Genomic DNA, 15,613 nt, shown 5'->3' with positions numbered 1-15,613 from the left:
ACACTCAGTGCAACACTGCATGAGACAGCGTACAAATACCTCTTCTTCCCAGTCCTATGTGGGCAACAGAGCTGGTGCAGGGTCTGGAGCACAGGTCTGATGGGGAGCGGCTGAGGGAGCTGGCGGGGTTTAGTCTGGAGAAGAGGAGGCTGAGGGGAGACCTCATCGCCCTCTACAACTCCCTGAAAGGAGGGTGCAGAGAGGGGGGATGAGTCTCTTGACCCAAGGAACAAGCGCCAGGACAAGAGGGAATGGCCTCAAGCTGCGCCAGGGCAGGGTCAGACTGGCTCTTAGGAAGTATTTCTTTGCAGAAGGGGCTGCTGGGCGTTGGAATGGGCTGCCCAGGGCAGGGGGGGAGTCCCCATCCCTGGAGGGGTTGAAGAGTCAGGTTGACCCGGCGCTGAAGGATCTGGTGGAGTTGGGAACGGTCAGGGTGAGGTTCATGGTTGGACTGGAGGAGCTTCAAGGGCTTTTCCAACCAAGATGATTCTGTGAAGCAACAGTGCAGTCTTTCTAACCAGCAGATCAGAAACTTCCAGCCCATTTCCACCCCCTCCCGCAGGCACTGTAGGGGATGGGGGGTAGATGTCTCCTACTCCCGTGCGTGTAATTCCCATCTCTGTCAAACAGCCCCAAGTCCGGATCAATGCACATCAAGACACAACTTCTGGCTCGCCCAGGTCTTCAGGCACATCTCAGCAGAAACAAGGAGAACTTACAGCAAAATCTTAACAAAATAATTAATATTTACAGTCAAAGTATTGTCCTGCAGTCACACTGGGTATTTTTCTATTAAAGTGGGATTTTCACATGCGAGGACTTGCCCCGGTCTCCTTTCAAGCTTACGTCAGCTTGAATTTCCTTTTCCCCCCCTATCAGCTTGGCCAGTAAGCCTGAAGTTATGAAATCTCTTGACGCCCTTCCGTTTGACAACATTCCTCTTCCACTGATGAGGAAGCCAGAAATGCTGAGGGAGTAGGTGTTTTGGAAACACCGCGCAAAACACCGCTGTAATTCTGGTGTGTGATGCACAAAGCCTTTTGCTTTGGGAGACGTTTCAAAATAAAACACAGCAGCCAGTCTAACTCATAACTGTTTATTGTAAATCACTCAAGAGTTTACACATCATTAATGGCAAAGTAACACTGTTAAAACACCTGCTGGATGAAATACAGAATAAAGACAACTCTTTTATATTATATGGCATCATTTAAAAAACAAGAAACAGAACAAAGAAGAAACCATTTTAGTTTGTTTTTTGTTTTTTTTTTTTTTCCAGTTCTACATCTTTGCTGAAAATATCTGGGCCTGAGTCTCAGTTATCTCAAGATCCCTGCCTTGCCCAGGTTATGGGGCTGCACAGCTGGAAAACGGGCACTCCTTCGCCAAGGGGCAAGGTGGTGATCTTCTTTATAAATGAAAGTCATGCCCTCTATCTTCAAAAGTGCTCCAGTGCTGACAGTACAAAGCCTCTCTCATGCACTGGCTAACATCTAACACAAACAGCTATATGACCCATTAATTCCACATGCTTTTTTTTTTTTTCTTTCTTCATATTTTTGCTTTTTTTTTGTATTTTTTTTTAAACAAGGCAACTGTTAAAATTCAGACGCTACGTAACTGTCTTTATATTTTGCTCAGAAATCAATGGATGTTGCATGCAGCTGAAATACTGGTAGAGACTCTGACTTTGATAAAGATCAGTTTTCTAAGATACGCTAGTCAAAGGCAGAAAAAGAAATTAAGAGGCCTCTTGTGCAAAAGGAGCTAAAATATGCATGCATTGATGGCCATGACCAATTAGAATATAACTCAGGTCTCCAAATATCGAAACTGAAGCTTTATTTGGCTTAAGACATGGTTGAGCTCTGTACCTTTACAATTTACAATGCGACAATAAAGGAATCATCTCAACACAGCATCAGTTGGTGTTTTGGCCTGTATAGAGACTAATCTTCAACACAAAAGCCTGCTCAGCAATAAATGGTTTTCGTATGTAGCAAAGACAGCAGCGCACTGGGCTGGCTAACAGGGCTAACGAAAAGAAGAAAGCAGGTTTTCAAACTAACATCTAACTGAATTTAGGCCAATTTTTCCCCTTGGACATCCTGTTTTTCATCAGGGCTGTTACTGTCCTTTCCATTAGTCTGTAGTTGAAACAGCACATTGGGCCGTGCCCCATCCCCTCCAAGAGAGGCATCTCAAAAGCGTTATTTGATTAACAGTAGAAACAAAAATCTCCCCTAACTGCACTTGGAAAGGATAGTTAGTTCCTCCAACCTGCCAACATTTACCATGAACAAGCAAATTCCAATGTATTTCAGACATGAACTACAGTGACTAAAATCAAGTCTCTCTTCTGTTTAACTATAATATTAAATAATATGTAACATTTTTACACTTAATAGTCTGAAGTTTGGACATAAGACAGCTAATAAGGAAAAAAAGCTGGGGCCAAATCTGTTCCTGGGGAAATAATTTGGCCCCACTGATCTGAAAAGAAAAAAAAAAAAAAAAATCTAGTTTTACCCAGAGGAAAATAAATCCTCCACCACAGGCATGGGGGTGTGCACACACCCACCCACCCCCAGGTACGACAGCGCTGGCCCAGCAAAGCGTTACTTTTCAAGCACTGCCATCTCCAGTCCTTTCCTTGCGAGACTGGATCACCTCCTTTGGAACCTGCCTGCGGTCAGTGACCAACCCCAACCAAAACATGAAGTCAATGAACCAGGTGGTCGGGTTGAACTTCAGGCCCAGCTCGCTGGCCGAGTAGTCGAATGGGAAGGTGTGGTGGTAGTTGTGGAAACCCTCACCTGAAAAACAGAGAGCGAGTTTCAAGACCATGCAGCCAGCATATTTATGAACTTAGGAACACGCTCGGGTGGGGCACCCCAATGCCCATTTCCCCAGTCCTGAATCCAGTGCAGGTTGTGGTCCACCCCTGGCTATAGGAAACCTCTGGGGCAGACCCACACAGACTCCATTTCAGTGCTCTGGATTTTCCTCCTCAGTAGGAAAGGGCATGTCCCACCCCTTATGCTCATGGAAGAAAACCATAAGTGCTTCAAGAGGGGAGAGGCACAGCCAAGTAAGAAGCAGAAGCACTTACTTCTGCTGCACTGTCCCCAGCTGACTGCTGAGAAGAGAGGATTGCTACTGTGAACATGTCTCTGCCCAGAGACTACATGGCGTTATTTCAACGTGGGCACCATCAGTGGAACAAGGGAGCCTTCCTCTAGGATGCGCAAGCTCCGGCCTCCTCCAAGCCCTGGCTCCGAGTGGTGTCCAGTTGTAGGTACCCAAAGTCCCAACCGGGGTGAAACAGGCTGTGATGTCACTCTGAATTTGCGAAGCTCTACCTGGGGCTACAGCACTTACCGATGGCTCCCACAGTGACAAGGGTGTTCTGCCTGGGGCTGATGTACTTGTCGTAAGGGCGGTTGCCGTACATGTGAGCGGCGCTGTTGACCAGCCAGGCGACGTTGAGGGAGATGGTGTACCTTAGGATGGAGGCAAGGAAGTAGGCGTTCCACAGGCTCTCGCCCCAGACGTACCACGGCACAAAGGTAGGGATCACAAAGCACATCAGCACAACTGAACTCTTGTAATACCTGTGGGGAAAGAAAAGGACACCATTACCATGGTGGGAATGGCAACTGGGGTGAAATGGGGTTGGATCTCTGGAGACACAGCTCTGCTAGAAAGCACTGGCATAACCTGGGCTGGCCCCATCACTGGGGCAGCAGGGAACATTTCAGACATCCACAATCCCAGAACCATCTCGGTTGGAAAAGCCCTTGAAGATCCTCCAGTCCAACCATGAACCTCACACTGACCATTCCCAACTCCACCAGATCCCTCAGCGCTGGGTCAACCCGGCTCTTCAACCCCTCCAGGGATGGGGACTCCACCCCTGCCCTGGGCAGCCCATTCCAATGCCCAACAACCCCTTCTGCAAAGAAATACTTCCTAAGAGCCAGTCTGACCCTGCCCTGGGGCGGCTTGAGGCCATTCCCTCTTGTCCTGGCACTTGTTCCTTGGCTTAAGAGACTCATCCCCCCTCTCTGCACCCTCCTTTCAGGGAGTTGTAGAGGGCAATGAGGTCTCCCCTCAGCCTCCTCTTCTCCAGACTAAACCCCCCCAGTTCCCTCAGCCGCTCCTTGTAAGACATGTGCATGACATAATTTTGCCAAGTGCAATTCAAAATGCCAAGACAACTCGAAACCCCGAAGCAGCAGGTAACGCTGGAGCTGAACTGATGAGACCCAGTCCCAAAGCAAACCTCCCAAGCTGAGCACCTTTAAACCCAGGGAGGCGTAGAGTTGGCTGCACACCCTGCACCTAGGGTCCAGCTCTGGGACTGGAAAAGCTCAGGGTTTGGTGTGGCACTGGTGATGCTGTGTCTGAAACACATTCACTGCTAAGAGCTGGCAAAGATTTCCCCCGTGCTCAGATCAGAAGGGAACCTGCAACATAGGGTAGGAGCAGCTCCTTTCTGTACCACTGCTGCTGCGTGAGCTCCAACAGTGGCAGCAGACCATGGGCACCCCTCCAAGGGTAAGAAATATGCATCCTGGCCTAGGGGCCAGGGTTACTGCTTCTCTCACAGCCCACTGGCTGGCTCGAGCCTTGCCACATACCGGAGAAAATCAGCGTTAAGTGCAAAATGGGGAAGGAGGAAGCCAAACAGTCTGAGAACAAACAGAAACGCTTTATAGTACAGCTAAAGCCACATGCCCAGGAAAGGCAGGGAAGAGAGAGTGTAGGATGCAGGGAGCACAGAAGTGAAAAGCAGAGACCACAGCGGAATTAAAAAAAGAGAAAAGTCATGCTGGGGCAATTAATCCAAGGCAAGTGGAGAAAGGGAGCAGCTCAGCAAGAAGTGGGGAGACAAAGCCAAAAGTGAGATAGGAAATAAATGACTAAATGGAGAACGGGCTGGCTAATGGCGCTCAGAAGCAGAGAGCGGCAAGACAGTGCAGCTCGGGAGCCACCCATGGTGTGTCCCCAGCTCGAGAGGAAACAAGGCCCCATGTTCCCCGTGGAGCCCTTCCACCTCCCCAAAGCCCAGATTTACTACAGCCCACAGTGATCCCCGGGTATCATCATCAAAGCAAGCTGACACATGAAAGTGGAGCGGTAGGCTGAGGTGACAGGATTTTGAAGGGTGCAGAAAGAAAAAGAAACACGAAGTAAGACCCATCTTATTTGTGCCCATACGACAGGTTTAAAATAGACCCCTGCTTCTGTCGAGTTTTCTGGAAGGGATGAGGAAGAACAGAGTCTGGATTTATTAAACAGTTATTAAAACTTTCCATTTGCTGAAAGTTTTTCAGATAGGAAGAATGGTCAATTTGGTTTGACAAAAACAAACAAACAATCAATTTTCAATTCAAACCCCCAGAGGATTAGAAAAACGTTAATATTAGCAGTATTTTTGGAAGGAAGAAAGTTTCCATGAGCATAGTTCTCATCTATAGCACACCAGCTAGTTTTTATCATCTTGTATATGAAATAAATTAGGCTGCAAGTTCTTTGTTTGATATTTTTTGTTGTTGTTTGGAGGGTGTGCCTCACACGCTGGGCTCCAGAAGGAGATCTGCAGCAATCCAGCAACACCAACCATGGTGACAACAGAGCATCTCCTCAGCTCTCTCACAGAACTCTACCTTCACTTACCTGAGCCAAGGCTCTCCAAAGGAAACAGTCCCCATTCTTTGTTCCACCAAAGATAACAGATAATTTCCCACTCATCTGTCTGAGCTCTGAATCAGGCTGTGGATAAGGTTTGCAAACCTCATCAATTCAAGGCCAGGATTTAAGTAGAGCTGGAGGAGAAAAATATTTTCCAGTCCAGAAAACTCCTTCAAAGTTCAAAGCCTCTCCTGCTTCAGGAAAATAAAATATGAAAACAGCTTAGCAGGCACCAGTTAAAACCATTCTGTGAGATGCAAGCAGCCCAGACTGAAGTCTTTGATGGAGACAGGCTATCTTACATTCAGACAAGTACCCGACTAAGTTTTCTCCATCTCCCATTGACTGAAACATCCACCCTGGAATGAGAAACCTCCTTACCTGGAGTTCAGGGGAACCAGTGCCTCAGTACATGCTTGGGGAACACAGTGCTGCCTTCACCACATGAACACTTTGTCATGAAGAGAGCGCACCTGCGTGCCCCTCTCACATCACATGCAGGATTATTGCTCTGTCATTCACAATTCTGCTGTCCATCATGCCTGGAGCAGTACTGTGATTTCAGCTAAAGTGATGTGGTTGGATTGAGTGGTACCTCATCCACAGCTCACCAGCACCACTAAACTCAGCAAAGCTAACAGCCTGGCCTTAAAACAAAACATGACAAAGAAGGGTTTATTATGATTCTTACTGATCTGACCTGCCAGGTTTCCTATGCTGTCAAAAAACCCAACACTTCAACCTTATAGAAAGGAGAAACCTGAATTTTTCTTCCCAGATAAGGGAAGGTAAAGCCCAACGTTCTAAATTCAAATCCAGAGCACTTTTGCTAAGATATAACTTCCCTGAAGAAAACATACTTCTTCACCACACAACATTTGCAGCATAACAAAAGCAGCAGAGCCTCTTTCTCATGGGATGCTATTGTCTTGGAAAAGGTAGTAACACAACCAAGAGGAGCTGCAGCAAACTGAAAGGGAGCCTTTGCGAACAGGCCCTGCCAACTGAGGAACCAATAAAAGCAACAATATGCATGTCCTCGTTTTGGCTGGGACAGAGTTAATTTTTCTTCTTAGTATCTAGAATAGGGCTGTGTTTTGGATTTAGTGTGGGATTTGGTATGAGAAGAATGTTGATAATACACTGGTATTTTCAGCTGTTGATGACAGATCAAGAACTCTCCAACTCCCCACGTCCTGTCTGTGCGCAGGGGTACAAGAAGCTGGGAGGGAGCACAGCCAGAGCACCAGACCCAAACTGGCCAATTCCATATCCTGTAACATCATGCCCAGTATATAAAGGAGGGGTGGCTGGGAAGGAGGTGGGTTCTTTCTTGCTTCTGGGATTGCAATTGCGGGATCTTGGTATTTCGGGATTACTGGCCCGGAGCGGGCTGGGTATCGGTCAATGGATGGTGAGCAATCGCATTGTGCATTACCCATTTATACTTTCTATTATTGCTATTGCTTTATTTTATTACAATTATTAAACTGTTTTTATCTCAAACTACCAGTCTCCTTACCTTTACCCCTCCAATTCAGCGAGCAGCTGCGCGGTGTTTGGCTGCCACCTGGGTTTAAACCACGACAAGGTGGAAGGCACTGAACTCCTCACTCCTGGATGCAGGGCTAATTCTGCTAGTGCATGGATTTCTCTAATGCAAAAAAAGCAACTGATTTCTGGACTCAACTGACTGCTCCCCTCACCCAGCTTATGTGGTTTGCTGAAGTACCTGGATGAAATGCTTGCAGACAGAGACAGTCCCCTTGTGCCTAAAATACATGTACTTATATAGAGGACAAAGCACGTTGCTCGGTTTCCACCTCTTGCAGAGTGTATAGCAAACAAAACTAGGTCTGTGCTAATTCTCAAGGGAGATAATTAATCCTGTGGAGAACGGCAGTCTTGAGAGAGGAAGCGCTTGGTTTGGCTGGCCCACAGGTGCCAAAGATGAGTTTATAGAGTGAAATGTGCACTTCTGCATTAAGGCCGTTAGTGATGACAGCATGTGCTTCAGTGACCAGAGGAGAAGGCCACGATCCCAGCAACTTCTGCTGGGGCTGTTTTAACAGCCAGCCCTGGCATTTTGGAAAAGCAGAGGGACAAGGACAGGGCTCACTGCTTATGCAGCAGAGCCTGCAAGAACAGTCAGCAAGTGTCAGCCACGTGGCAATAGTGAGGGCCAGAGGGATGGCAGTCCTGATGCCTGCAATCAGGGTGGCAGAGATATCTTGGGGGAGAAAAGGGAGCTGGGAGCTTGTTTTTGTCTTAAATAAGGAAAGAACCACAACTAGGCAAGCAGGCAGAGGGATCCCTCCGCCCTGCCTCGCACAAGGGCCCAGCGTTCCCACTTACTTTCTTTGGAATCGGACGACGGGGTCATCCAGCAGGTCAGTGAAATCCAGTTTCCTCCCCTTCTCTATGACATCCCGGTGCTTGCGCATGAAGAGCCAGCCAATGTGGGCGAAGAAGAAGCCACGGCGGGCGTTGTGTGGGTCCGCATCTGTCTCGGAGTACTTGTGGTGAACACGGTGGTCTCTGCTCCACTCGTAGATGTCGTTCTGCACAGAAAGCACGGTGGGGTGAGAGGAGAGAAGGCTGGGCGCTGCCCCAGCAGTACTACCTTCAGCTCCTTCCCCACACAGTAGCAGCAACAAGCCCCTCTCTGACGCTTCTCAAAAAAGGTTATGGACTGAAGACATCCTGAGGGACCTCAGCTTTGCAGCAGCCAGCCCATCAGGCTGCTTCTGTCAGTGCCCACACAGAACGGGATGTGCTCAGAGAACCGGTGACACAGACCGGACACATCTCAGGGCTGGGGATGGCTGGAAGCCAACAGCCTCTTGGGAGTTACCATCATCAGTCTGACCTGGTCTTGTGTCCTCTCTGGGTGTTTGCTATCTGAGGATGGACACTGGGCTGGAGGGACCACATACATACATGTTTACTTTGTTATTTTATGACCCTGTCACAGGGGAAATTGCATATTTATTTTCAGGGTACTGCTGTGCAGAGGCACTCAGTTCTGGCATCCTTTTTCTAAGCTGGTTGCAGCTGGTTACCACTGATGCTCTCCAGGCACAAATGCGGCGCTGAAAATGGGACAGAGCTTGTGAAACACTACACGTGCCTTTTCCTGACCTGAACAGGAGCTGAACTTGCTCAGCACCTCCATTTAAATTACCGTTCTGTCTGAGGGGATGTGTACAAGACCATGGCCTTCCAGTGCTTCAAGGGGGCTGACAGGAGAGATGGGGAGTGACTCTTGATCAGGAGGTGTAGGGATAGGATGAAGGGTAACAGTTTTAAACTGAAAGAGGGCAGAGTTAGATTAGATATCAGGAAGAAATTCTTCCCTGTGAGGGTGGTGAGGCCCTGGCACAGGTTGCCCAGAGAAGCTGTGGCTGCCCCCTCCCTGGAAGGGTTCAAGGCCAAGTTGGACGGGGCTTTGGGCAACCTGGGCTAGTGGAAGGTGTCCCTGCCCAGGGCAGGGGGGTGGGACTTTAAGGTCACTTCCAACCCAAACCATTCTATGATTCTGTGATTAAGATATCAAAAGGAGACGTGCCTATTTTATGGGCAATCAAGACTTGCATTTGTGGCCAGGCTGGAATAAAAGTCTCAGACCCATAACATCAGCTCAGCATTGGATGCAGATCAGATACACAGCAAGTTCAGTCCTGTCTCTGCTCAGGCTGTCAGCAGATATGGGTCACTGGAACGCCTTATGGATGTAAACGGGATTATGGGGATTGCAGGGAGGAAGGGATGGCCCAAAATTTCAGACTTGGCTCTGTAAAGTGAGAGTTTCTGAGTTTGCTCAGCCAAAGGAATACTCAGCCTCCCAGTTTGCTCTGCAGGACACATGGGCTATTGGACCAAACCAGTGATTTTTGCAGTGGTGCTGAGCTATTAGTGCAGGGCACTGTAAGCATGTACAACACTTGCAAAACTCAAGCCACACACTCATCTATGAATTAAATTGCCCAACACCAGCACCAAAACAGAAATGTTAGTTAATGCCCAGATCCACAACACTGCAAACTTTAATCAGAAAATGCTTAGTGGAGTGTGCTTTCCTCTGCTATTTCCATCTTTGCACAGCCAGGGAGGTACCCAAACAGTAATACCCAAAGGAAGGACAGGCTTGGGTTACTTTTAGGAAGAGGAGTAGCACCCACAAACACAGCAGCTCTGTGCCCAGCAGAACTGAGCAAACCATTTGCAGTGTCTGGGAAGTAACCTCCGCGCAGCAGCCATCATGGTGCTGAATATGCTGCAGGACACAGTAAGCACAGGCTGATGACAACTGTGTATATCTACAGCCTGTGAGACAAAAGCCCTATGTCGAAAGCATCGTGGAAATTATTGCTCTTTCTCTCAGCTGCCAACATTTGAGATAAAGCACTGAGGCTGTCTGTGCTGCTGAGGGGACCCCAAGAACAACTGCAAAGAGCAACTAAAGAATCCAGCTCAAATGCCTCCATGTTTGATTTCAGCCTTGCAGAGATGCTCTCCGTTTGCAAGAGCCCACAAGGGACAAGTGAAGAACAAAAGCCTCAGAAAGCCTCAGCTCCGCGGCTGTCAGCCGCACTCAGCCCTGTGCTGTTGTCACGCTGTGGCCACAGTGACCCTGGGAGCGGGCCAGGGAGGAGGGGAACGTTTTCCTGCAGCACTAACTCATCGAAGCCATTGAGACGAGGCAGCAAATATCAGCCCCTTACTAGCGCTCCAGTACGTTACATCTTAACTATCCTATTGCACAAAAGAACAAAGTCAATGGAGTGAAGCAAAGGAAGTCACCAAACTCCTCAGTGAGAACAAGGGGAGATCTTTACCTTGCTGCCATTTTTTTCCTGCAGAGAAATCAAAGGGAATGAAAGCCTCTCCACTGCTTCAATTGGTTTCAGCAGGAATTTCCAGAAGACTGGAAAATGCCAAGACTAAGTCATTTAAAAATAAAACGGGTTATGCAAGAAGCACACCTAGGAAAGGTCCTCTTTCTTAACCAGAAATAACTTTTCAATTGAGACTATTGATCAGTTTGTCACTAGAGCTTTTGATAAAATTATTTGTGGGACAGCAGATAACCAGGTCAAAGCAATGGTACTGTGAGAAATTAACTTGGCTTTTCATACCACAGCAAACACCTGCAGGGCTGGCAAAAAAACCTAAGATTCCCCAGATGAACAGGTTAGGAAGCTGTGAAACAAGTGAATTGCATCTAATTAAAACCCACAAAGGCTAAGAGGAAATAAAGGCCAGAACTGTTGGCAATAAATATACCAAGAACCAGAGTACAGCACGTGTAAATATGCTCCAAGCATATTATTAATAGCAACCATTTTTCAGGAATGCATCACTTTTGATCAAATTTCAGGTAAACACAGAAGCGAAATCCCTTCCACAGCAGAGTGATGGCATCATGCTGTGACAGTGATGCAGACATGAGGTTTCCTGCAGCCCAAAACAACTGTGGCAACAAACTGGGCTATGTAACAACATCAGTATGCTGACATGAATATCCATACAGCTACAACCGCAGCGGAACAACACCGCTTGTTTCACTGAGATGGCCAGGAGCAACAGTAAAGGCAGTAAAGGCAGAGAAGAGCACGTCCCAACTGAGATGCAGAAACAAACACTAGGAGATCAGGTAGACATAAGCCAGGTATTACCTATTTCTCAAACAGACATGTGACAGCAAGCAGCACAGTCTTTCAAAATTGTGAGAGCTTCACTCTCAATGGAGAGAAGAAACATTGCTCAGCCTGCTCCGATCATAAAAAATGCACTGGGCAACAGGGCAAAAATAGCTACATCTGATGGTATTTCAGAGGAAGTGCAGCATGTCACAGCCTGTGCAACATCAAGTTAAAACTCTTTAGCAGAGCCTTCCCTGCCCTTCGAGAAGTCTGAATATTCCCTCAGTATTCAGCATCCAGGGAGGTTGTAGGTATCTCCAATCTACCTCTTTCTCCCAAAGCCAACATGAGGGACATAGACCTGAAAACTCATTCACTGTCTGCTTGTGGTGGTGAAAAAAGCCTCTAGCAGGCAATCGATGTCACAGTAATTAGGGGCAGGCTTCAGACTACTTAAAGTTTAGAGTGGGTGATCTGGCCTTTCATTTTCTTTCCAACACAAAGGACACAAAGGTGGCTTGAAGCTACTTTGAAGTACTTCCCTGCCTCAGAATCACACCATGTCCTCAGCCAAAAGCAGTGATGAGGCCAACGCAGCTGAGAGCAAAATCCATAGCAACAGCAATGAAATCCCACCGTGCGGGCTCACTAGAACCAGCTCGACACATTCATTTAAATTACTTGTGAAAGATAAGATCAGCTGTAAAACAGGAGGACAGTACCAGGGGGTTCTCAAAATTCAAACTGGTTGTTTAACAGGCTGAGCAAAGAGCTTGTAAAGCTCTGCAAGGAACCAGGCAGCACAAAGCAGCTGGAATATGGTTCACAAGAAAGGAAGGTTATAGTCAAAATGGACACATTCCCACATTCAAGCAAAAGCATTGTGTTCTTTGTAATGTCTAGAGGGATTAACAAGATTAATTCTTTCCACCTTAGAAAAAAAAAAGATAAATTGGTGATGATAAATGAATAGTAGAGAAGCAGATAAAGGGACTCTTTTCATCCTCCGTCAAGGTACATGAATGAGAAGTCAATCAAACAGACTTAAGGGAAAAAGCTGAAAACTCAAGGCACAACACACATGTGGTGCCACAAGGGCTTATAGTAGCCAAGCTCGGTAAGTTTAGTGTTAGTACAAGTTCGTATCTCTATTTTGAACAGCCAAATGAATAACTAAATTCACACCAAGAAGATCCTGGTTCTGGGCTAACTCCTACCACCAGTTGGGTGTTACACAAACATAGGAGGTCTAAGATTGCCTATCAGTAAGCACAGAGCTAGTAATACGCTTCTTGCAAATGTATTTTAATTTTATTGGTGAAAAATGCTGCATAAAACAGAGATAAATTAAGATTGTGAAAGGATGCCTGCTCTCCTTTCTGGGCACATCAAAATCTCCAACTGCCTGGATGGACAAAGAGACTTGATTACGCAGACATACTTGCACCAAGCTGGCCCTTACAAAAGTTTCCATGTGAAGCGTGGGGCCCAATCTGTGGCACAGGTAGGTTGCTGAGCCCCTGATTTGGGCATGTTCAACCTGGTCCTTAAGTAATTCTTGCTCCTGGACTGTCTAATGCATACTGTTATGTGGGTGGTGAGAGGGGCTCTGCATCCCCTGAGCCAGCAGAGTATGTTATCAGCAAATGTCTTTCTGACAGTACTTTTTTTTTCTTTTGCTGTCTCTAAGTTGAGGGGATCCCTGCACAGGAGAGAAAGCTGCCTGGAGGCCAAGAATCTAGACAGGCAACCACAATCCAACCTGGAAAGCCATGGAGTTAGCTGTAGCCAGAAAGATCCGCAAAGGCAGCTTGGCTTTGTAGGAACGGTGGCTCCACAGGCGATGCGCACCAGCTGTCACACCCAGAGCCGACATCAGGAAGCAGAAATACGCTGAAAGACACAAAAACAGAACACACAGGATGTGCCAGGGGCCAACTGCCATTTTTGCTTTCTTTGACGTAAAGATGATCCTTGCCCCTGCCCGCTGACGCCTGCAGGATCACTCGGAAGGTGAGGCTGGGCAGACAGGAGGTGAGTTCTCAGCCCCCCCTTTGCCCTGTGGCCCCAGGGACATGTCGTTCCACTTCCCACCCCTCCCCATTTAGCCAGGGCGTTGCTCAGGAGAGTCTGTCAGCACTGAAGCACCATGTCATGACATGTCTACGCAGCGTGCCTTCACCAAGTACAGTGGAGTTAAAGCTCATCACTGTGTCAGAACAGCAGCAACAACTCTTCTAACAGGACACTGTCAGCCTCCTCCAGACAGGTCTTTGCTTGAGTCCAATCAGTCAGCAATGTCCCAGCCCTCGAGATATGAGCTGTGTCAGAGTTTCCACAATCAAAACTTCTCTTATCATCGGGAGCTCGTGACTCGGTAATAAAAACGTGCCAGGAAGCAGAGCATTCACCATCTCCCTCAGTTTCAGGAACTGCTTTTCCCTCCCTTAAGTAAAAAATTGGCCAAGTGAACTCGTTTTGAGAATTTTTTCAGGTGGCCAACATGGCACGCGGGCAGGTCTGGAGAAAGACTGAAGGGAAAATGTGAACAAGTATTATATAAGTACCAAATAAACTGGACCACTTCAAACCACTCACATTCAAGCTACCCAGTTGTCATGATATAGACTCTTATGTCTCCCTCCCATAGGTGTTCATTTCTCATACTGTGCCTAAAGAGTACAGGCTCATTTTACAAGTGTGAAATTAAAACAAGAGTGGATTCAAACAATAAGAATATTACAGGACAACCTCAAATGAGTTTGTACAGTCTGAGCGATGTGCTGTTTATCCTGCCACCATACACACACAGAAGCATGTTTTGGTTAAAACAGCATATTTCAAATTCCTAAACGAGTTACTGGCACAAAAAGGGAAAACCCCACGCCCAAAAGAGAGTTTTCCACTTGTGTCTGTCTCTGCACAACAGTCTGTCCAGCAGGGAACCCTGTTAGACATGCAGTGGCTAGAAAGGAATTCACAATCAGCTTTTCCCAGTATGTAATATCTATCTTTTCAAACAGAAAACAAAAATATGTATATGTAGGTGGGTGTCTGTGTGTCTCCATCAACTCCCAACTCACAGTGCTTGGAATTACAGCATGTAACAGAAAATATATAGGAAGATATTTGGTAAAATAACAGCAACCCTATTTCATGTTGATTGTCACCTCTGTGGACTGAAGGAGTAAATGAACCTTATCCGCTCCACTGGTGGATCCATCAAAACCAGATTTACCCAGACTGTTTCCTTTATGTACATGGCCCAAATTCCTGTCATCTCCTGCACAGCAAACCAAAGCCTTTCGCACAAAATGCAACAGACAAACGGAGTCAGAATGGTCCTAGTAAAGACGACGAATCTCTAAAACCCTCTTTGGACACCATCACTACAGAGGCATCTCTCCTTTTCAGCAGGCTGCAGCGTTCAAGCTACTCCCAGAAAAGGCTCATCTGTGCAGTTACGTCCAGTGCTCTGATGTCTGTCGCCAAATTCAGACTTCCGCCTGCTTCCCGAAAGGATGTACAGAAATGAACTGAACATCATGCATCCTCTCTGCACGTTATTTTCAGTTGTTGTTGAATTTACAGATTACTCTCAGATCAGTAAAAATGATGACACCACAACTCACACTCCAGTCTCCACTGTTGCTGTTCTTGCACATGCCTTGTCAGTGCACGGACTTGGACTTCTGTGAAATTAGGGAAAACCCATCCTGTCATTTTCTGTACGTGATAGTGATGTTTCTGCACAGCTCAACAAGTAAGGTCTTCCAAATCACTCAAATGACTGTAATTGTGAAAACAGATCTGTGACAGACAGAATGCTGGCATTGCTCAGCTAACAAAAATATTAAGGTTAAAGTCCTGAATCATTACAAGAACATATTGCCTGTGGGCTTTATGACTAGTTAACCTCACGCTAGTCACGAGGGCTAAAATCTCCCATCTTCACCAGTCTCTTTGCCTCCTTAAAGCATAAAGAGGGGCCTTTCTCCCACTTCAAAGCAACAGGTCACTTAGTTGACCAAGCGCTTCCCAAGCCATCCATCCATCCTTAATCATGATCAATTGCTTAAAACCAGAATTCAAGATCAATGGGTAGAATGAGACACATGCAACATTAAGGTTGATTTTGCTTTCCTTCTCTGTCCAGCGCAAGAAAGAGGTGAGCGGTAGGTAACATACAGACCACATGGAATAGCTGCACTGAACAGAAGGGATCTGTGCCACTTGATGATTCAGCTCTTACAGAGCTCAGCTTAACAGAG

The 15,613-nt window shown here is 46.9% G+C and overlaps 1 protein-coding gene across 1 annotated transcript in view; it reads right to left on the bottom strand.

Annotated features, from left to right (window-relative positions):
• Window positions 1–1,082: 1,082 nt before the first annotated feature.
• Window positions 1,083–15,613, bottom strand: part of SCD5 (stearoyl-CoA desaturase 5) — a 34,512-nt gene continuing 19,981 nt past the window's right edge. The window contains exons 2-5 of the mRNA XM_074823918.1: window positions 13,105–13,235; window positions 8,053–8,258; window positions 3,382–3,614; window positions 1,083–2,816 (exon numbers count right to left, since the gene is read on the bottom strand). Of these exons, the coding sequence (XP_074680019.1) occupies window positions 2,626–2,816; window positions 3,382–3,614; window positions 8,053–8,258; window positions 13,105–13,235 (761 nt within the window). The 3' untranslated portion in view covers window positions 1,083–2,625. The remainder of the gene's footprint in view (window positions 2,817–3,381; window positions 3,615–8,052; window positions 8,259–13,104; window positions 13,236–15,613) is intronic.

Source organism: Strix aluco, chromosome 4 (genome assembly GCF_031877795.1).
Source record: "Strix aluco isolate bStrAlu1 chromosome 4, bStrAlu1.hap1, whole genome shotgun sequence".
Lineage (NCBI taxonomy): Eukaryota > Metazoa > Chordata > Aves > Strigiformes > Strigidae > Strix > Strix aluco.
This window is presented reverse-complemented; position numbering and strand designations above follow the sequence as displayed.